Raw genomic sequence first — 22284 nt, forward strand, 5'->3', positions numbered from 1 at the left:
CATAGTCAAGAAAAAAGCACAGTATAAGACATAAAATTGGTAAACCTAGCCATTTCTAAAAATGATTCAGTGGGAAAGACTGAATATAAACATGCTAAGCATACATTTTTAAAGGATTCCCTTTCACCCCACAGCTCTTTTTTCATCACTGGGAGCGCTGGATGCACCCCCCTCAAGAGTAAACGACATTCTGGATCTTCTCTAGAGACTCTTGATTTCCCGCCCCTATTTCCAAATGGATGAAAATCCCACTTTGAAAGCCCTTAGTTTTAATTCTCTCTGCTTTTCTCCCTGGGCAGAAAGGGAAAAAAGAAGGAGGAAGTGCCACTCTCGTTGCCACCCTGTACTATGCCCCCTTACCAATCACTGCAAGTAACTCATCTGAATACAAGCAATGCTCCAAGATCACTTCTCTCTCTGCAAATGCACAGGCATGTTTGAAGGAACATCAAAATTTCTAATACTGAATTCAATCCCATTAAATTGAAAGCAATTACTGCTTCCAATTTAATAAGAATGGATTAAATTAGATTCCTGATTCAATATAATTTGTAGTGTCCATGTCAGGTAAAGTGATAGTACGAGGATCTTATCTGAGACATGTCAAGACCATGAAGACTGGACTTGACAGCCACTAAATAGGATTCTACTGAAAAACTCAAGGGACTCACACACATACCACATTTATTTAAACTTTAGAGTATACTTTAACTTGTATTCTTCTATAAAGAAAGAATAAAACTACTTCAATCCATTATAGTCAAAATATTGTTTTTACTGGTTCACTAAGGCACATGCAAAAAACACCTGAATTCCTATCGTGCGACAGGTACTGAGTTTGATGATGAAGATGGTAATACCAGACACACATGGAACACGTTTGTACATAGTAATATTTAATCTTTAGAAAGGACTGCTGTAGTCATCTTCATTAAATAAATAAGGATACTGAAGCACAGAGGTACTGTCATTTGCCCAAAGTCATAAAGCTAATACACGGCAGTAGCTGGCTTTACAGTCTGGCTCAATATTAACAGCTGGCTACAGTCTGCTCTTAATCACTAAGCAACAGTGTCTCTGAGATGCCAAAGGTAAAGATGATTAAGACAGAAGGAACTCACACACCATGGGAGAGAACATGTAAAAAGAAGATAAATTACCCTAAGACAGGAAGTAGCTGAGGTACCACCCTCTCCGTCTCCAAGCAGAGGAAGTAAGCTGAATGGCGGCAGTGCAAGTGGAGATACAGCTGTACAAGCAGTTACAGCTAATGATCAGATTAGGTGATCAGAGGTATAGTCACAACACACACGCATAAGCAAAAAGCCCTTAAATCACCCATATATATGACATACACGAATTTGTGTATATAACACAGTACAAGAATTCTTAGAAACTGTTAAATTTGAGAAGCACCAAGCTACAATGAAGGAATAACCAAAAGGAAAGTCTCTGCAGATGCCTGGATATTCAAATCATCCTGAATTAACCATCAAACATGTGTTTGATGCTGGTAAAGTGGGAATGAGTGGGAAATTTTAAAGTGCTGTAATTTACTCCATTCTCCTTTAATATGAAACCTCTTTAACCTTAATATATGTTCCTAGATTTGGGGATTACTCAAGATGCACCTTATGTGAAGGTTAGTTTTTAGTTAAGTGTGAAAGCAATGTAATGGTAAAGGTATCAAATGTTTGTCCTCAGATTCAAAAGCTCCCACTTTAGCATATGCTCTTCTGGGCCGAAGGACAATGACCGCATTCTGCAACAAGCAGAGTCAGGGCAACAGAGCAACGACGATGTCAAGCAGCAAGCAATGAGCGAATCATTTCACACACGGTCTCCAGCATACATGTGGTGGGCGGGTATCTGAGCCGGGTCATGCTGCCTCTGAAAAGGTCAATTTGTCTGACTCTTGTATAAGTACTACTAAAAAGTTTAAAGAGCAATGAATCAGAATAAAATAAAGTGTTAACTAATTTAATGACTTCTAATAATTTTATTAGAAGACTATTTGTAACACAAAATTCACTTTTCATATTAATGGCACAGATGCAGTTATCATGTAATGTAATACTGCCATCTACTGTCCAAGAGCTAAAAATACATCATGTCTTTAATCCAAACCAACTAGAATTTTAACAGCCAAAAAAAAGAGCCAACATTATTTTACATGTTCCAGTGTCAACATCTGAAAAAAAGGTTTTTTCCTCAAAATCAGGGACAACAATGCAAAAAAACAGATTTTTAAGTGAAGCTTTCATGGTAATTACACATCTGCCCATTTTCTTAAAAAATAAAGTTTAAACACAGGCTATTTCTAAATGAATTATCAAAAATAACTTACAAAATCTCAAAGGGCAATATGAATCATTAAGCAATTAAGCAAAACTGAAGTTTATGAAAATCCGTTAGTCTCTGTAAATTTGTCACTCATAAAAATTCTAAAATATTTTGAAGGGGGTACTTTAGGCAGAAAGATTCCAGATAAAGGTCTGAGGTGCAAGATGGAATGAAGAGTAAAGACAGGGACAAATATGTGGATGTGTTGAATTAAACACTGACCGTATAAAATATTAGTAAGTCCTAGAAAAAAAATTCTAAAATATTAAAACTAAAAACTATCTGTAAGTTGTTCAGTATCGGAATGCCAGCAATTTTGAAAAGACTGGTCATCTTAATACAACTGAGCACTCCAGAGCATTTATTCACAAAAATTACTGCAACGAATGTGAGCTGAAGTACTACCACTTACATGCTACAAGAAATGCAAACAAGAAGTTTAAGTGACCTGAAAAGGTCAGGCCAAAAGTGGAACAGGATGAAAAATGATCGAAAGTTCCCAGAGAAAAACGATTAAAAAAGATGAAGTTTTCCCGCATCTACCAGTGAGAAAATTGAGCTTAAAACTTTTATCAAAATAATGTGATTATCATGCAAGTTATTAACTATGACTCGGCATTCACTTTGACATAATACCAAGTTAAAAAAGTCAGGACCTGGAGCCAAAGTATTTTCGAATTCACAAGAGTGAACTAGATTTTCTCTTTATCTCTGTAAAAGGTGAAGAATCTAATGAACCATGCAAGTTCACTCTCAAACATAAGGAAAACATTGCTCAGGATTTAAACAAGAACAAAATTAACACTACTTAATTTGTATGGATGACACACAATTTAGTACAAAATCAAAACTAGTGCCACTTAGTAGGCAGATGGTTGAAACACAGTTTTATGCTTCCTATCACAAGAGGAGATTCCTGTTGAGATGAAAAGACAAGATAAAAAAAAAAAAAAACAACTAAATGCTTCCATGCTCTATTTAAAGAAGAAAAAGAAAACTAGAATGTAGAGATCAGAAAAATCAGCATGTATCCTATTTTATGTCACAGTAACGAAGAGTCCTAACATATGAGTATCATACCACAATACTTGTTCATCAGATTTGGCCTCAAACGACCTGTGACCATTCAAACACTAAATATATTCTCAAGATATAAAGATCTGCCACCAATGAGGACAATGAAAATAATTGACCAACATTCAAAACGAAATAATCCAAAAACAATAACCAAGGCAGCATTATTTGTGGGGGAGGGGGTTAGTCTATAAAAATTGCTCACTTGAAGAACACACACATGAAATGTTTGTGTTCAAATCATACTTCTGTAAAAAGCCACTGTACCTACCAGGACAGTTTAACTGCTTTCCATAATACTAATTTAATTTTCTCATGCAAACAGGTATCTGAGTTTTAGAGAATGACATCATTTTTTCTCAGCAGGTTTCATTCTTTGAAATGAGAAGCAAGCAGGCATTATCTTATAAGTTATAAACCGCCCTTTTCCTCAAAATAAAAAGGATTTGAAAGAGGCAACGAACAAGCATTTACTTCTCTAAGTCTCTGTGAGGTCTTACTATGGAGTAATTATATTCCTAGATTCACACAGTTGGAAAAATAGCAATTTCAAGTATATATCTAATCTCTCTTTCTTCTCCAAATAGTAAAAATATCTACCATTGGTAACTGAGATTTCTGAATTTCTCTGTATACTGTTTTCAGTAACCTCTGTGTACATTATACATAATCTATTATATATCTCATTCTTATCAATTATAGAGTTAAACGAAAATATTTTTGGTTGACATGTGATTAATGAAATATTATAAACTATTAAGCAATAATAATTTTTATAAATTCCCATTATTCCACAATAACGAAAGAGACCACTGGCATAGGTATCCAGAAATCATTCATGTATCTACCTAAATGAAAGACCTGTAGAGACTTCCTTATTAAATATTTTAAGGAAGCTAATGTTTATATTTTCTGGGCCTATGGCATCTAGACAAGTAAGAAAGTGGTCCTATAGTCTACTGCATGCAAGCCAGACTAGAATTAAAACTGCTAAATTTCTGAAGTGGGTAAAATCACAGTATGTAAAATTAATACAAATACATATAAGTAATACAGGCATATAAAAGAAATAAACTACATTAACAAGAAAAATAAATTTCACATTCAAGTGATTAAGGAACCAATTTCCCTTTTTACTATTCCCAAATAAGAAATGAAAATTAGGTCTGCATAACAAAGTTTAATATTCTTGTATAAACACATCAAGACTTATTTTACATGGAAGGGTACTGTTATAATACTAAAAACCTGCTAATAGGCTGAAATGAATTAACATGTGTTAGATATTAAATATCACCTAGGATAAGTCAAGCTCTGAATTTTTTTAATATTTAGGAAGTTATCTTAAAGGCTATTTTCTTAATTTTCAAACTGTACCATCAGAATGTATTAAGGTAAGTACAGGCTAAATTATACAAAAATTACTAATGAACACAGAGAAGTAATTCTAAAAGCAGATTGAGTGTTTTTACCTGTTTTAAGACTGATTTTGCTGTCTAAAGAATGAGTTATCAGGACTTCCCTGGTGGCGCAGTGGTTAAGAATCTGCCTGCCAATGCATGGGACACGGGTTTGAGCCCTGGTCCAGGAAGATCCCACATGCCATGGAGCAACTAAGCCCGTGCGCCACAACTACTGAGCCGGTGCTCTAGAGCCCACGAACCACAACTACTGAGCCCGCGTGCCACAACTACTGAAGCCCGCGCGCCTAGAGCCCATGCTCCACAACAAAAGAAGCCACCGAAATAAGAAGCCTGCGCACCGCAAGGAAGAGCAGCCCCCGCTCACCTCAACTAGAGAAAGCCCGAGCGCAGCAACGACACCCCAACGCAACCCAAAATAAATAAATAAAAATAAATTTTTTAAAAAAAGAATGAGTTATCAAAAACAGAGTTAATGACATACAATTATTTACTTATTGAAGGAAACAATGCTATGAAAGGAATAACTTTCCAATCTGCCCTTCTCCTCACATCCATCTTGAAGCTAGGACGGGCCAACCACACATGCAAAGGCAATGTGCTATGTGATATAGACTAGTGGTCAAGAGCAATGTTTTGGAGCAACAGACTTTATCGCCCATGTGATTTTAAGTAAGAAACAACCTCTCCATTCTCACCTACGTGAATGGATGCTAATATGTCCTTTTATCACAAGGACTAAGCATGATAACACATATAAAGCACTGGGCCATTCACTGCCTCTCACAAAGCATTCAAATTATGTTCCCATTTAATGTACATACAACAGAAACAGATACAGATGTATGTGCCAGTTCATATACATATATATTTCCTAACTCTGTCCACTGAGAGAACCTCGAAGCACTGATACTTCACAGTAGCAATAAGCACAACTAGTGCCCAGATCTCTGGTCTGGTTCTAAACACTATTCTCCTAATGAAAGGGGTCAGGATTCCTTGGAAAAGTGGTTGCTTCCAAGGCTGGGGAAGGGAAAATACAACACTAGAATATCTTGTGGTGCCAGAAAATAAGGAAGTGCTCAAAAAGGAATAGGGGCATGTTTGAAGGACACAGGAGCCAGTCTAAACAAGGTCCTATGGACAAAGTTGGAACAATACAAGAAACAAAATAAATAGGGCTTCCCTACTGGCGTAGTGGGTGAGAGTCCGCCTGCCGATGCAGGGGACACGGGTTCATGCCCCGGTCCGGGAAGATCCCACGTGCCGCGGAGCAGCTGGGCCCGTGAGCCATGGCTGCTGAGCCTGCGCGTCCGGAGCCTGTGCTCCGCAACGGGAGAGGCCACAACGGTGAGAGGCCCGCGTACCGCAAAAAATAAATAAATAATAATAAAATAAAAATAAATAAATAAATAATGATAGCTCTGAACTATAACCTATAGAATAAAATAAGTGTCCATGAGTTCATACTGATATCAACAAATAAAATGGGGAGGAAAGGACAGCCCTTCCTTACAGAAGACTCTGATTAATAAATGTGGAAGAAAAGAAGAAAACAGAAAATCATCACTAGGCAAATATCACAGTAATAACTTGCAGAGAAGATCCACCAACAGATACTAAAATTACCAGGCAAGAGGCTGAGGAAACACAGGATGTTCATCAGCTACAATGAGAAAAACAGTAACTTTACTGTGGAGAAATCTGACAGACAAGGGGTAGTGTACTAACATCATGAAGCCCCCTGCCCGATGTGATGCACTGAGAAGGATATAATATCACTTCTGTGCTCGTCTTGCCAAAAATGCATAATTCCCTTACTCTAATCTAAGGTAATCATAATTACCTTACTCTATCAGACAAACCCAAGGTGAGGGACATTCTACAAAATAATCGATTTTCTTTCAGAAGTGTCAAAGTCATAAAAGATGAGAAAAAACTGAGCAATGTCACAGATTGGAGGAGACTAAGGAGACATTACAAATAAACGTAAGGTGAGATCCTAGATTGGATCCTGGAACATAAAAAGGATGTAAATAGGAAACCTGACAAAATTCAAACAAGATTTGTAGTTTAGATAATAGTATTTTGCTAACACTTATTTCCCAATTTATTAATTATTCTACAATTATGTTAGATATTAAGATTAGGGGAACCTGGATAAAGGACATATACAAACTCTCAATTTTACTACTTTCCTATAAGTCCAAACTTATTTCAAAATAAAATTTTTTTTTTAATATTATACACACACACACAGAGTCATCCCCAAGTATGTTCAGGGGATTGGTTCCAGGACCTGCGGCAGAGACCAAAATCCACATATCCTCAAGTGCCATAGCCAGCCCTCCATATCCGAGGGTTCCACATCCTAGGATTCAACCAACCATGGACTGTAAACATAACAGTGTATGTATTGAAAAAGGTCCCCGGATAAGTGGACCCACACAGCTCAAAGCTGTGTTGTTCAAGGGTCAACTGTAGTTATCTAGACAACATATATTAGGTATCATTTTGTTTTCCCTTAAAATCATCAAATTATGCTAAAATGTCCTTTAGTTGCTGAAGTTAGAAAAGATACCTCTAAAAAACTTATCTCTGAAAAATTTAATCAATAAAATACATTACAGATCTCATTACCTGTAATTTTATATCCATAAGCAGCTAGTTGTCCAGCCATATATTCTCCATCTGAATTATTATGAGAACAACCCCAAGTCCGTATCCAAATTTTCTGTATGCCTGGAATAGTGCTGTTAATGAATTAAAAAAAAAAAGTCTCATTAAGGGATTTTTTAAATAAAAAGCACTAGGTAATTTCTGGGCCCATTATGCAAAAATACTCACTCACTGCAATCCATTCACAGGCTATTGATTAAATGCACCAACTTAATACATAATCTGCTGTTACACCAAAAATCTAAATACAAGATAAAATAACAGCACAGGATTCTAAGTTAAGACTCTACAAAAAATATCTTTTCTCTGAGTTGTATTTTAAATTCAATACTACTAAATATTACCACTAAGTTCAACTCCTGGAAAGGTACAAACAAATAACAATAGCACAGAAAATGGTTCTAGCAGCAATGGCAAATAAAGTTAAATACATCTAAAGACTACTATATACTAGTTACAATCTTTATTTTATAACTTACAGATATAAATAACTGAATCAAAATGAAAATCTGTCACCCTACAGCACTATTCAAAGCATTCCATGTATAAAAATACAGTTCTGAAAAATGTAATATTTTTACAAAGGAAATAAAAGGACTTTCAACTTGGATTGCCCTAATAATTAATAATTAAATAGACATTACCTTAAGGACATGTTTAGGACAAACTTAATAAACTTCATTCATTAAAATATAAGCAAATTTTAAATTCATACATCTTATGAATCTGTTCCAAACAAAATAATCAAGTGTATTAAAACTCTCAACAATTTACTAGGTAAACAAATATAAGCATATTAAAACTATATAACTGCATATTCCTTTCTGGCTATGTTGTATTAGAATTTCACTAGAGACCTAATATAACAGTGTAAACAGCACAATAATTTGTGCCCAATGCCTTTAGATGATCCACAAGTATCTGTAAATTTGCTAAGAAAACCCAAATGCCCAAACCACCACTATCTCATAAGAATCACAAATTCCAATAAAATTTTTAATGTGGGAGTAACAATTACACACCAACTACTGTAACAGCAAAGACATCCAGCCAGGGGAGGGTGCAGGGGGGGAGCTATCTTTGTGCCAAATACTGCCCTAGGCCCTGCCTTTAAGAAACTTGCAATTTGACATCTTTTTCTTCTTTAGTCAATGACTTTGCTAAATTTAAAACCATTCAAAAAAACAAAACAAAACAAAAAAACATTACACAATTCCTTTCAAAATTTCAAAGTTGTTTTTGTTTTGTTTTGTTTTGTTTTTTTGTGGTACGCGGGCCTCTCACTGCTGTGGCCTCTCCCATTGCGGAGCACAGGCTCCGGACACGCAGGCTCAGCGGCCATGGCTCACGGGCCAGCTGCTCTGCGGCATGTGGGATCCTCCCAGACCGGGGCACGAACCCGCGTCCCCTGCATCGGCAGGCAGACTCTCAACCACTGGGCCACCAGGGAAGTCCCTCAAAGGTTTTTTTAAAAGAGACATTACGTATATCATATACAGTAGTGCCAGCCTCTCCCCTGGTATGATACTGAATATAATTTCAAAAGAAAAGAAAAGCTTACCTATCACTTGGTGGACTGTTTTCATCTTGCAAATATTTTTGAGTATTTCGCCTTCGCACCTTTGGAACAACGTGCTTTCTCACAAAATGCCTATCTTGGGGCTTTGAATCTTCTTGTGACACAATATCTTCTATGTCATCCAGGAGTGTATCACAGGATGCAGAAGGCATCTTCTCTATCACATAAAAAAGTTATAAACGATTCAAGCATGAGTCCCTCAGAAAATCTGTTCAACATAACATCACCCGTGAAATATTCTCGCCAAACTTGAATCTAATAAAGCCTTTAGATTTTAACTTCAAGTTTACAGAAAATACTGGAGATACAGTAAAAGAAACACCAGATAAATCTTATTGATAGTGGGACATTCCAGGGTTCAACTGGAACTATTTCTTCAACAAATCAGTGTCATGGAGAAAAAAGCAGGAAAGAAACTGTTCAAGATTAAAGGATACTTAGAAGATAATATGAACACACTTCATGCTCTTGATCAGGTCTTACTTTGTCCAAACAACTGTAAGACATTTTGGGAACAATTAGGTAAATCAGAATACGAACTGGGTATTAGATAGTATTTGGATATTGCTAAAAATCATTAAAGTATTGTCTTTATGTTTAAAATCTTATTTTTTAGAGATGCATACTGAATATGTGGAGGTAAATATTACGTCTATAATTTATTTTAAAACAATAAAAAATATATTAAGACATGGGGAAACATTTACAACTCTTAAATCTAGGAAATAGACATGTTGGTGTTTATTATCCAATTCTACTTTCCTGAATGTTCAAATTTTTTATAATTAAGAAAAGAAAATGTGGACACTGCTTCCAGGAAGATGAAATAAACATATTTTCCCTATCCCTCCCACTAAGTACAACTAGAACTCCAGAGATATATGTAAAGTAAACATAAGAACACTTTGAAAGATGGAGAGAAGGCAGACCAGCTAGGGACCTTGCAATCCAAGTTACACCACCATGGTGAGCTCCTTGGGTTTTGCTTTGCCTCCTATATCCCAGACTTGGAGCTGAAGAAGCCAGCAACCCAGAAATGCCAACAGGTGCAGACAATAAAAGCCCTAAACAAAACAAAAGCCTGTTCTGTTGCCAAAGAACCAGAAAAGTGGCAGCCTAACAAGACAGAAAACTTTTAGACAATAATCATTCCACTCCACACAAACACCACAAAAACACAAAACTGCAAAACACAATTCAGTGGAGGAAAGATAGCCTTTTCAATAATTTCTGCTCAAGCAACTGGACATTTATAGACAAATAAATGAACAACCACCTAAGTCTCACACCTTATACAAAACTTAATTCAAATAGATCCTGGACTAAAATGTAAAACAAAACTATAAACTTATAGAAAAAAATCATAAGAGAAAGTCTTCTGGATCTAGAACTAAGTGAGTTGTTTTTAGACTTGACACCAAAAGCACCATCCATAAAAAGAAAAATCAACAAGCCCAGACATCACCAAAATTAAAGACTTTTACTCTGCAAAAGACCCTTTTGAGAGATGAGACGTCAAGCTGTAGACTGAGAAAAACATATTTGCAAACTACATATCTGACAAAGGACTAGTATCTAGAACTCAAAACAGAATAGTAAAAAAAAGGAAAAAGAAAGAAAAGAAAAAAATTCAGTTAGAAAATAGACAAAAGACAAAGAGATATTTCACCTAAGAGGATATCCAGAGGGAAAAATAAGCCCCTGAAAAGAGACTCAACATGACCAGCCATCAGAGAAACATACACTAAAACCACAATGAGACAGCACTGCATAGCTATCACACTAAATGCTGGCAAGGATGTGGAGAAACTGGATCACTCGTACAGCCCTGGTGGGAATATAAAATGGTACAGCTGCTCCGGAAAACAGTTTGGCATTTTCTTAAACTAATCATGAAACTACAATGCAACCCAGCAACTGTACTTCTAAGTGTTTATCCAGGAGAAATATTAAGACAGTCACATAAAAACCTAAAATAAATATTTACAGCAGCTTTCTAAGAGCTGAAACCTGAAAACAACCCAGATGCCCTTCAACGGTTGAATGGTTAAGTAAACTGAGGTACATCCAATACCACGGAATACTACTCAGCAACAGAAAGGAATGAACTATTGACACAGGTAACAACCTGGATGAATCGCCCGAGAATTCTGTTCAGTGAATAGAGCCAAGCGCAAAAGGTTACCTACTGTATGATTACATTTATATAACATACTTGAGAGGTCAGCGTGCGCGAGCCTTGTGGTGACAGAAATGTTCTGCATCCTGACCGCATCATGCCGATATCCAGGTTGTGATACGGTACATATTACAGTTTTGCAAGATGCTACCTTTGGGGGAGACCTGGGTAAAGTGTACAGCATCTCCACATAACTTTTATAACTAAGTAAATCTACAATTATGTTAAAATAAAATACTTAAGAAAAAAAGCTACCTGAAAAATGAAACGTGCAGGCAGAACTCAAAGATAACTGCAGGTTCAGCTCCAGACCACCACAATAAGGCGAATGTCATAATAAAGGGAGTCACATGAATTTTCTGATTTTCCAGTGCACATAAAAGTTATGCTTACACTATAGTCTATTAAGTGTGAAATAGCATTATATCTAAAAAAAACTATGTATATGCCTTAATTTTAAAATACTTTGTTGCTAAAAAAAAGTTAACCACCATCTGAGCCTTCAGAGAATTATAATCTTTTTGCTGGTGGAGGGTCTTGCCTCCATGTTGATGGCTACTGACTGGTCAGGGTGGTGGCTGCTGAAGGGGGGTGGCTGTGGGAATTTCTTAAAATAAGAGAACAGTGACGTCTGCCTCATCAATTGACTCTTCCTTTCATGAACAGTTTCTCTATAAGCATGCAATGCTGTTTGACAGCATTTTACCCACAGTAGAGCTTCTTTCGAAATTAAAGTCGATTCTCTCAAACCTTGCCTCTGCTTTATTAACTAAGTTTACATAATATTCTAAATCCTTTGTTGTCATTTCAACAATCTTCACAGCATCTTCACCAGGAGCAGATTCCATCTCAAGAGATCACTTTCCTTGCTCATCCATAAGAAGCAACTCCTCATCCATCCACGTTTTACCATGAGATCGCAGCAATTCAGTCACATTTTCAGACTCCACTTCTAATTCTAGTTCTCTTGCTAATTCCACCACATCCGCAGTTATCTCCTCCACGAAACCTTGAACCCCTCAAAGTCATCCATGAAAGTTGGAATCGACTTGTTCCAAACTCCTGTTAATGTTGAAATTTTGACCTCCTCCTATGAATCACAAATGTCCTCAAGGGCACCTTGAATGGTGAATCCTTTCCAAAAGGTTTTCAATTTACTTGGCCCAGATCCATCAGAGGAATCACTATCTAGCAGCTTAGCCTTATGAAATACATTTCTTCAATAGTAACACTTGAAAGTCAAAATTACTACTTGACCCATGGGCTGCGGAATGGATGCTGTGTTAGCAGCATGAAAAACATTAATCTCCTTGTATATCTCCATCAGAGCTCTTGGGTGACCAGGTGTACTGTCAATGAGCAGTTAATATTTTCAAAGGAATGTTTTTTCTAGACAGTAGGTCTCAACAGTGGGCTTAAAGTATTCAGTAAACCATGTCATAAACAGATGTGCTGTCATCCAGGCTTTGTTGTTCCATTTACAGAGCACAGGCAGGGAAGATTTAGTAGAAGTCTTAAGGGCCCTAGGATTTCCGGAACGGTAAATGAGCACTGGCTTCAACTTATCATTATCAGCTGTATTAGCCCCGACAAGAGAGTCAGTCTGTGCTTTGAAGTTTTGAAACCAGGCACTGAGCCACTGTAATTATCTCAGCTAGATCTTCTGGACCTTCTGGGTAACTTGCTGCAGCTTCTCCATCAGCACTTGCTTCTTCACCTTGCACTTTTACGTATGGAGACGGCTTCTTTCCTTAAATCTCATGAACCAACCTCTGCTAGCTTCAAACGTTTCTTCTGTAGCTTCCTCACCTCCATCAGCCTGCACCGAATTGAACAGAGTCAGGGCCTTGCTCAGGATTAGGCTTTGGCTTAAGGGAACGTTGCAGCTGGTTTGATCTTCTATCCACACCACTCAAACTTTCTCCATATCAGCAATAAGCCTGTTTTGCTTTTTTATCATCCATGTGTTCACTGGAGGATCTGTTTTAATATCCCTCAAGAACTCGTCCTTTACATTCACAATTTGGCTAACTGGCACAAGAAGCCTAGCTTTCAGGCTATCTCGGCTTCCTCATCAAGCTTAATCACTTCTAGTTTATTTAAACTGAGAGACACGCAATTCTTCCTTTCACTTGGACACCTAGAGGCCACTGTCAGGTTATTGACTGGCCTAATTTCAGTATTGGTGAGTCTCAGGGAATAAGGAGGCACGAGGAAAGGGGGAGAGATGGGGGAAGGGCCAGTTGGTTTAAGTAGGAGCACACATTTACCAATAAAGTTCGCTATCTCATACAGGCGTAGTTCAAGGCGCCCCAAAACAATTACAAGAGTAACAAAGATAAATGATTACAGATCACCATAACAAATACAACAATAACGAAAGAGTTTGAAATACTGCGAGAATTACCAAAATGTGGCACAGAGACACAGAGTAAATGCTGTTGGAAAAATGGCACCGACAGACATGCTGGATGCCAGGTTGCCACAAAGCTTCAATGTGTAAAAACAAAAAAAGGCAACATCTGCGAAGCACAGGAAAACGAGGTCTGCCGACACTTGAGGACACTTACCGGCAGACCTCCACCAATACTGTGTCCAGACAGGAAGCAAGGGCTTCACAGCATCATCTCATTAACCATTCACAACAACTCCAGGAGGTAGGTGGCGGTGTTATGCTCACTTTAAAGAGTAATCCAGGGAATTCCCTGGCTGTCCAGTGGTTAGGACTCCGCACTCTCACTGCCGAGGGCCTGGGTTCCATCCCTGGTCAGGGAACTAAAATCCCATAAGCCGCGTGGCACAGCCAAATAAAAAAAAAAAAATGAAGAGTGATCTAAAACACAGAGAAGCTAACTTACCCAGAGCAGCTCAAAGACTCCACAGTAGATGAGCCTGAGCCCACGTGCTGTGCGAGACTCTACGGCCTACTTAATTACCCGGAACGACCGCTTTTCATCCGGGTCGCCTAAACCAGTGTTACGGGTCCTACACTCTCCTCTGGTCTCGAGTCTTTCTGATGAATTTTCCTTCTCTTCATTTGTCAGATACCCATCTTTCCATTAACAGAGCATTTCCAGCCAGGCTCATTTTGTGCCCTTGGCTGTAATGCACTCTTTACAAGTATGACAAACTAGGCCCTGTAAATCAGACAAATCTGTGTTCAAATCTCAGCTAGCTTTACATTGCTTAGAAGAACACAAGATCAGAAATAGCCCAGATGGCAATCAGTCAAGAACTGTTCAAATGATAGTGAACACCCGTACCACGTGGTCAGAGTAGGACTGTCAGTCACAGGCCTCCTCCTTCCCCAGATGCAGCCATGGCACATGAGACCCATTGCCAGAATAATTCATCCTCTGGGCCACAACGATTGGTGCAGGTTTGGACGTGACAAGCCGAGCCAATGAGAATCATCACGAGAACTTCTATGCCAGGGCTAACAGGAGAGCTGGCTTCTCTTTCACTGAAGTGACTACGTTAGGAGGCTGTCAACTTGAGGATACTGGGGGCCATCTTGCCTGCCACAAAGCAGAAACCTACCCAAGGCAGGAAAGCCTTCTAAGAGCTGGAGAGACAACGAGCAATACTGACATTATTTGAGCAACTGGGTCCAACCAATGCCTGCAGCCGGATGCAGCCCTGCCCTGCCCAGTCAAGTGAGCTAATAAATTCCCTCTGTGGCTCAAATTCACTTGAGTTCGGGCTTCTGTTCTTGCGAACGAGAGCCCTGGCCGACTCAGCAAACTACAGGTAAGGTAAAATGAACTAGGTTAGTCTTTCCCAAATTCGTTCTATTTATTGACTATCAGTGAAGACACAGTTCTGTGGTCAAATAAATTTGGGACAGTCTGCGTCTTACAGGCTCCCAGTATGCATTAGTAGAGCAAAGACTGGGAAGCGCTGCGGTGAAGAAACTTAAACTCGCTGATCTTAGGAGTTTTCTGAAAAATAATTTCTCACAGATCTCCTGTTCATGAGGCTGCAGACGGTACTGAAAACAGAAGGCCTGAATGATGAATGAAGCCAACCCTCAGACCCCCTCCCACATCCTGTACACATGGATGACTTCATTCTCTTACCGGGAAATGGGTCTTTGCCCACATATCAATCTGTTACAGTGAATGAACTGCCCACCCCCCTTAGAGCAATCCCTCTACTCTGACCTGCTCCAGCACAGAATTCCAGCCATGCTTCCTCTTCTTGCATCATCACTAATTGTCTCTTTACTGAATCATTACTATCTGGGTATAAACATACTGTTATTTCTCCCATTTGAAAAACAAAAACCTTATCCTGGACCCCACTTCCTCTACCTACTAACTCCACCACATTTCTCTCCTTTAAAAGAAAACTCCTGGGCTTCCCTGGTGGTGCAGTGGTTGAGAGGCCGCCTGCTGGTGCAGGGGACACGTGTTCGTGCCCGGTCTGGGAGGATCCCACATGCCGCGGAGCGGCCGGGCCCGTGGGCTATGGCCGCTGAGCCTGCGCGTCTGGAGCCTGTGTTCCTCAATGGGAGAGGCCACAACAATGAGAGGCCCACGTACCGCAAAAAAAAAAAGAAAAGAAAGAAAAGAAAAGTCCTTGCAAGAACTGTCTCCAATTTCCCCCTCCCATTCTCTACTAAACCGGGCTTTCACCCCAACCACTCCACCAAAACTGCTGTCCTGATTTCAGTGACTCACAACAGTGTACACGGTGGTCAATTCTCAGCCATCTCGCCTGACCCGGTCTGCAGCATCTGACACTACGGTCCATGCTTTCCCTCCTAAAGCGATCTTCTTCACTGGCTCCTGGAATCCCACATTCTGAGTTCTCCTCCTACCACGTCAACCACTCCCCAAGTCTCCTTTGCTGGTTCCTCCTCAACTCTCCAACTTCTCAATGTCGGAATGCCCCCAGGGCTCCGTTACAGGACTTCTCTTCTCTAGTTACAGACACACCCTAGGTGATCTCATCCAGTCCCAAGGCCTTGCAATACCAACTGTATGCTTATGTGACCAGCCCCAGTCCTCCCCTGAACTTCAGGCTCAGATGTCCAACTGCCTATTCAACACGCCTGCTTGAATGTCTAATAGTTATTTCAGAATTAAAAGGTCAAAAACAAAACTCTTGATCCTCTCCCCACCTTACCCCACCTGCAACCAACAACATCACACCAGATCCTCCCAGAACTTTCCCCATCTCGCTTGAAGGCAATCCCAACCTTCCACCCACTCAGGCCAAAAATCCTGGATCCATCCCTGACTCGTCTCTTTCCTTCACCCTAAATCCAACCCACCAACAAAAGCCTGCTGGCTTGACCTTCCAAATATATTCAGAATCTACTTCTGACCGTACCCACTGTTACATTCTTGGTCCAAACCAACAGTAACTCTTGCCTGGATTACTGTAATAGTCACCCTGCTTCTACCCTTAATTCCCAAAAGACACTTGCAGCACGTAAGCCAGGGATCCCTTTAAAACCTAAATTCTTCTCAGGCTTCTGATCAAAACCTTCCCTTGGTATTCCACCTCAGAGTAAAAAGCCCCAGAGTAAAAACTGCTACAGAGTTCTACTAGGACATAATCAGCTTCCTGTTACCTCTGGGACCCCACTTCCTACCGCTCTCCCCTCTCACTCCACTCGGCCACACGGGCACCCTGGCTAGTTCACACTCACCAGGCACACACTCATCTCAAGGTCTTCGTCTTGCCTGGAATGCCTTCAAGTCCTTTGGGACTTTGTTCAAATGTCACCAGTGAGGCCTTCCTGAGCAACTCCCACCTCACCACGTACACACGCCTCCTATCCGCCTTCCCCGCCTTGTTTCCTTAACACAGCAGTTCACCACCTGCTTAGATATTACAGGGGAGCAAACTTGCCACCCCAAAATGTCTGCCTGCCATGCAGATTATTTTGAGCTGAAAACAATCAAGGACCAAAAGATTCAGGAAGAAACTCTGACCTTCCCCATAAATGCCTAAAAGAATGTAAACAGAGCACCTGTTCCAGGAAGGGAGTAATCACCACAGATTAACTAGAGTATGAACTACATGTGCGCAGACAGGGAGGAACCTAGCAAAGTCTGTTTGTTAAAATTCCTCTGTTACCAAACATTTGCTTTTCCATGGCATGGCAACTGCCTTCCTCCCCTCTGAGGTCCCAAACCACTACCCACAAGACCCTTTTGTCTTTAGCTGAAGACAGAAGGGTTTAAGGCAACGGTTTCAACCACTTGGGAGAGTTACTGTTTGCCTGGGTCTCCCATGTATATGTTATTAAACTTTCATTTGATTAGCCTCCTGTTAATCTGTCAGTTTAATTCTTAGACCAGCCAGAAGAACCTAGAAAGGTAGAGGAAAACTTCTTCCTCCATGAAAATATCTTCATTATTTTGTTACTATCTCTTTCTACTAGGATATATACTCTCAGGGGGATGGGGATGGGGGTGGGGGAAGGGGGAGGTAAAGGCTTTTGGGTGCTTTGTTCACTGCTTTATCCCAGGTGGTGCCTAGAACTGTCTAGCACACTGCAGCTTCTCAATAAATACTTTTTACTGTACACTACCCAGTCTAACAAAATATGCCCCCTCTGCTACCTCCCACTCTACCCCAACTGTAATAATTTTTCAGACATCCTCTGAGCAGGCCAAACTAGCTTCTGACTCAGGGCCTTCACACTTGCTGTTCCTCTGCCTTGAATATCATCCCCAGATATTCGTATGCCTTGCTGCCTACTTCTCTACTCAAATGACACCTTGGAGAGGCCTTTTCCTAATCACCCTATCTAAAATAAGCACACACTGACTAGGCATCCCACACATTCTCACCGGCCTCTAACCCACTTTACGCTTCATTTTTCTTCATAACACTTACCTACCTGACTCCAGGTAGGTATATAAGTGCATCTGTCTTTCTCACTACAGTGTAAGCACCATAAGAACAAGGGTGTCATCTCTTTTTCACCACTGTATCTACAACACCTGTAACAATGCCTAGCACACAGCAGGCGCAGAATATCTGTTGAATGAATGGATACATAAACACTTGCTTAAGCTGAATTTAGCTAGCCTTTCTATAACACAGGAGGAAATTCTTACAGTAGGTGGGAAGGTGAAATAAATACCTAACCCCTACGGCTTCTTCTATAAACTATGATTCTATGAAATAACAAAGTTAAGTGAGAAAGGCTAAGACCAGGTAGTGCCTTTCAATGTTACTAAAGAACTACTGAAGGATTATAAATTGAATGACATATTTTAATTTTTTTTAATTACACAATATTTACATCCCATACACAATTGCTTATGGATCCACTGAAGGGAAACAGTATGGAAGAAGAGAGATGAGAGGGGTCCGTCCACTGCAGTAGACATACAATATCAGAGTTAGGGAAGCAAGGAACACTGCTAAGCCTCTTATTTTACAGAACTGAAGTCCAGAGGAGCTAAAAGATTTGTCCACTGATAGAGCTAAAATTAGAACCTAGGCCCTGTCTCAACACCAAGCTCTCCCCACATGGCTCTGCCTCATTGGCAAAGCACAAATAATACAAGAGTCTAAGGCAACCCTAAGAAAGAAAAACATTCCAGAAAAAAATGGGCAAAGGCAAAACCGGCAACACACTTAAGAAATGTAAATAGCCGTTCAGCATAGGAAAGAATGCTCAAACACACTAAGGGCATGTGTTTAAACAAGGAGTTATTTTCCATCTACCCCACTGATAACAAAGACTGACAAACACCCACCTGTTAGCAGAAAGCATGGTAAAACTGACATACCCTTTCTGAAGGGCAATCTGGCAATACATATCAAACTTTAAAATATATATCCTTTTGCCCAGCAATTCCATTTCCAGAAATTCACTCTAGGGAGACAAGAGAGACAAACACATAATGTAGAGGTTCCTAAACCTGGCTGCATATAATATGCACCTGAACAAACTCACTCATCACTATTAATCAGCTTAAGCTCTTACTGCCAACAAACTGGTAAATGGAATTGTTAGCCTTCAGAAATTATTAAATAAGTGAATAATAATGAAAGTTTGAGAATAAAAGGAAAACAAGATAGTAGTTAAATGGAACAACAGGATCGTATAAAGTTTTTTCTCAAAGGTAGAGGAAATCAAGTTTAATAAAGGAAATAAAAACAGTAAGTGAAAAAAGGAGATATTGAAAATGATGAAGAGAGAATAATATAGAGTACTGGTTATTTACAGAGGTGATTTATTAGGAGACCTTTAGAACAGCAAATACCCAGGCCCCATTCTCCAGAGTGGAATTTAAGGATGGGAAGGTAAAACCTGCCCAGGTGATTCCACTATACACCTCTGATTGAGAACCACTGTTCTCCTACAGCAAAGGTTCTCAGTCTTGAGTGTTCATTATGGTCACCTGAGGAGCTATGGAAAATTACCGACAACTGAGCCCTGCACTAGTTGAATCAATCGCTAGAACGGAGCCTGGACATCAGTATTTTTTAAAACTTTCCAGTAATTCTCATATGTGTCGCCACAGTTGTGAACCAAAGTCCTACACCAGTAGTTTTCACAGTGCGGTTCCCACACCAGCACAATTAGGGTCACTGGGGAACTTGTTAGAAAGGAGAAGTCTGGGGTCCCACCCAAAATCTACTGAACCAGATACTCTGAGTAAAGCTCAGCAATCTTTAACACGCCCTCCAGGTGACTGTGATGTGCACTACAGTTTGAGAATCACTGTCCTAGAGTTATTCTTTCATAAAAATCATCCAGAATGCTTGTCAAAAATGTATTACCTGGTCAGCTGATTTTCAACAAGGGTGCCAAGAAAATTCAATGGGGAGAAGAGTAGTGTTTTCAACAAATGGTGCTGGGACAACTGGATAGCCACATGCAAAGAATGAAGTTGGATTCCTACTTCACATCACATACAAAAATTAACTCAAATTGATTGCAGACCTAAATTTAAGAACTAATGCTATAAAAATCTTAGAAGATAAGATAGGTGTAAATGTTCATAACATTAGATTAAGCACTGGTTTCTTAGTTATGACACCAAAAGAATAAGCAACAAAAGAAAAAACAGACTGGACTTACATGTCAGACTTTCATATTTAAGACTTTCATGCTTCAAAGGACACCATCAAGAAAGTGAAAAGAGACCTCATACAATTGGAGAAAATATTTGCAAATCAAATGTCTGATAAAGATCTGGTATCAGAATACATATAGAACACTTACAACTCAACAACAGAAAAATAACCCAATGAAAAAAGGATTTGAACAGACATTTCTCCAAAGAAGATATACAAATGACCAATAACATGATGAGATGTCAACATCATTAGCTATCAAGAAAATACAAATCAAAATCACAATGAGACACCACTTCACACACACTAGGATGGCTAGAATAAAAAAGACAGAGAACAACAATGTTGATGAGGTTGTGCATTAGCTCACCCAGAGAAAGAGAACAGAATTTCTTCTAATTGGAAAGAGGACAGGACCAAGCCTTAAGGAACTCCATGTTTACCTGCCATACAGAAGAGAACCAGCCTATAATGGAGATCAAGAAGAAGCCACTAGAGAAGAAGAAAATCAGTGGGTCACAAAAGAAAAAGGAAGCGAGCATGTGAAAGAGGTGGACACAGTGAGCGCTGCTTAATGCAGGTAATGCAAAGTTAAGTAAAATGAATGAAAACGTTTCTTGGATTTAGTGATAGGGAGATCTTGGCGTTTCCAGATAATGATGGTGGCAAAATCACTAAGAAATTAAAATTAGGTTACCTTTCTGCACGTTATAATATGTAACACGTCACTCCAACATAAAAGGCTTAAAATAAATGAGTACCTTGATTATTCGCAATTAGTCTCAAATCTTCTTGAAAGATGAGTCTGGAAAATGAAAACTGATTAGAAAAAGCAAGCTCGCAACAACTTCACAAAACCACGGTAAGGGCTCTTTAAAACTACCTAAAAGGGATTAAACTCCATAAAGGCTACTTCATACATCAGGGTTAATGATGTTCCATATTACTCCCAATTTCTTTCTGATTAGGCCAGGTGTGTTAACATCTGCCACACTTGCTATGACTAAGATCCAGCGTCTGGCCGTAGTTAATAAATACTATCCAGCACTACAACACGTCTGCGTGATTCAAGTAATACCGAGAACTACAAAACAGAAATATGGCAATTAAGTAAGTATCCACATCACCTGACACACCAAAGACACGTATCGTCCCGAGATTCAGAAAGGTTTTATCAGTAAACAAGAAAGAAAAGTGAAAAATCAAGACACCTGATCTTCAGACCAACTTCAGTTTAAATGTCTGAGATACAGCTCTGTGAAAGCTAGGTAACTGTGAAAGCCTTGTCCCGTCCCACAAACTCACTAACGCAGAAAGTGGTAAAACGAATGAAGTTAGATTTGACAATACGAAACGAGTTCCCTTAAATACTCCTTACAGCCCTGCAGCACATAAGGCCAAAGACCCGTCCTCACTTCTGGCAGCGCTACCTGCCTCCCAATTACCCCAGCTCAGCCGGTTAAGTTCCCTTTTAACTGCGAAACAAACCAGCAAACCTCCCGGGAAAGACTAAAACTGGGGAAACAAGGCTCCGCCGTAAAAGGAACTCTGGCCAAACTCTGCCCCACACTGATCCACCCGCCACCCTTACCCAGCAGTCACGAAATAACAAGCCAGCCAAAAGTAAGAGAACCTACACGCCACTCTCCGGAAACTGCAGCGACTTTAGATGGAGCTCGCCATGACACATACGTCCCGCCACGCTCTTTTACGCATGCTCGCAGACGGTGGCCCAGAGAGATCAAATTACTGGAAGTGCGCGTTCAGGTTCAACTTGGTTTAGTAATGATTTCATTTAACGATTCTTTTGGTTGCCAGAACGAAAATAATACCTTCAAGACCTTGAGTTCTTAGAATCGTTTAATAGCTAACTTCTCCTGAGCTCTTACTACGTGTCGAATATTGTGTTCAGAGCTTTCCATAAACATTATCTCCTCATTTACTATTATACTTAT

General features: G+C 39.6%; 1 protein-coding gene across 1 annotated transcript in view; it reads right to left on the reverse strand.

The window, feature by feature from the left end:
* The window catches only part of CDKAL1 (CDK5 regulatory subunit associated protein 1 like 1), a 640361-nt gene extending 618312 nt beyond the window's left edge, over positions 1-22049 (reverse strand). Inside the window, exons 1-4 of the mRNA XM_065885642.1 lie at positions 21967-22049; positions 21091-21134; positions 9079-9253; positions 7479-7591 (exon numbers count right to left, since the gene is read on the reverse strand). Coding sequence (XP_065741714.1) covers positions 7479-7591; positions 9079-9253; positions 21091-21134; positions 21967-22019 — 385 coding nt within the window. The 5' untranslated portion in view covers positions 22020-22049. The remainder of the gene's footprint in view (positions 1-7478; positions 7592-9078; positions 9254-21090; positions 21135-21966) is intronic.
* Positions 22050-22284: the final 235 nt, after the last annotated feature.

The sequence above is a fragment of the Phocoena phocoena genome, chromosome 10 (genome assembly GCF_963924675.1).
Source record: "Phocoena phocoena chromosome 10, mPhoPho1.1, whole genome shotgun sequence".
Classification (NCBI taxonomy): domain Eukaryota; kingdom Metazoa; phylum Chordata; class Mammalia; order Artiodactyla; family Phocoenidae; genus Phocoena; species Phocoena phocoena.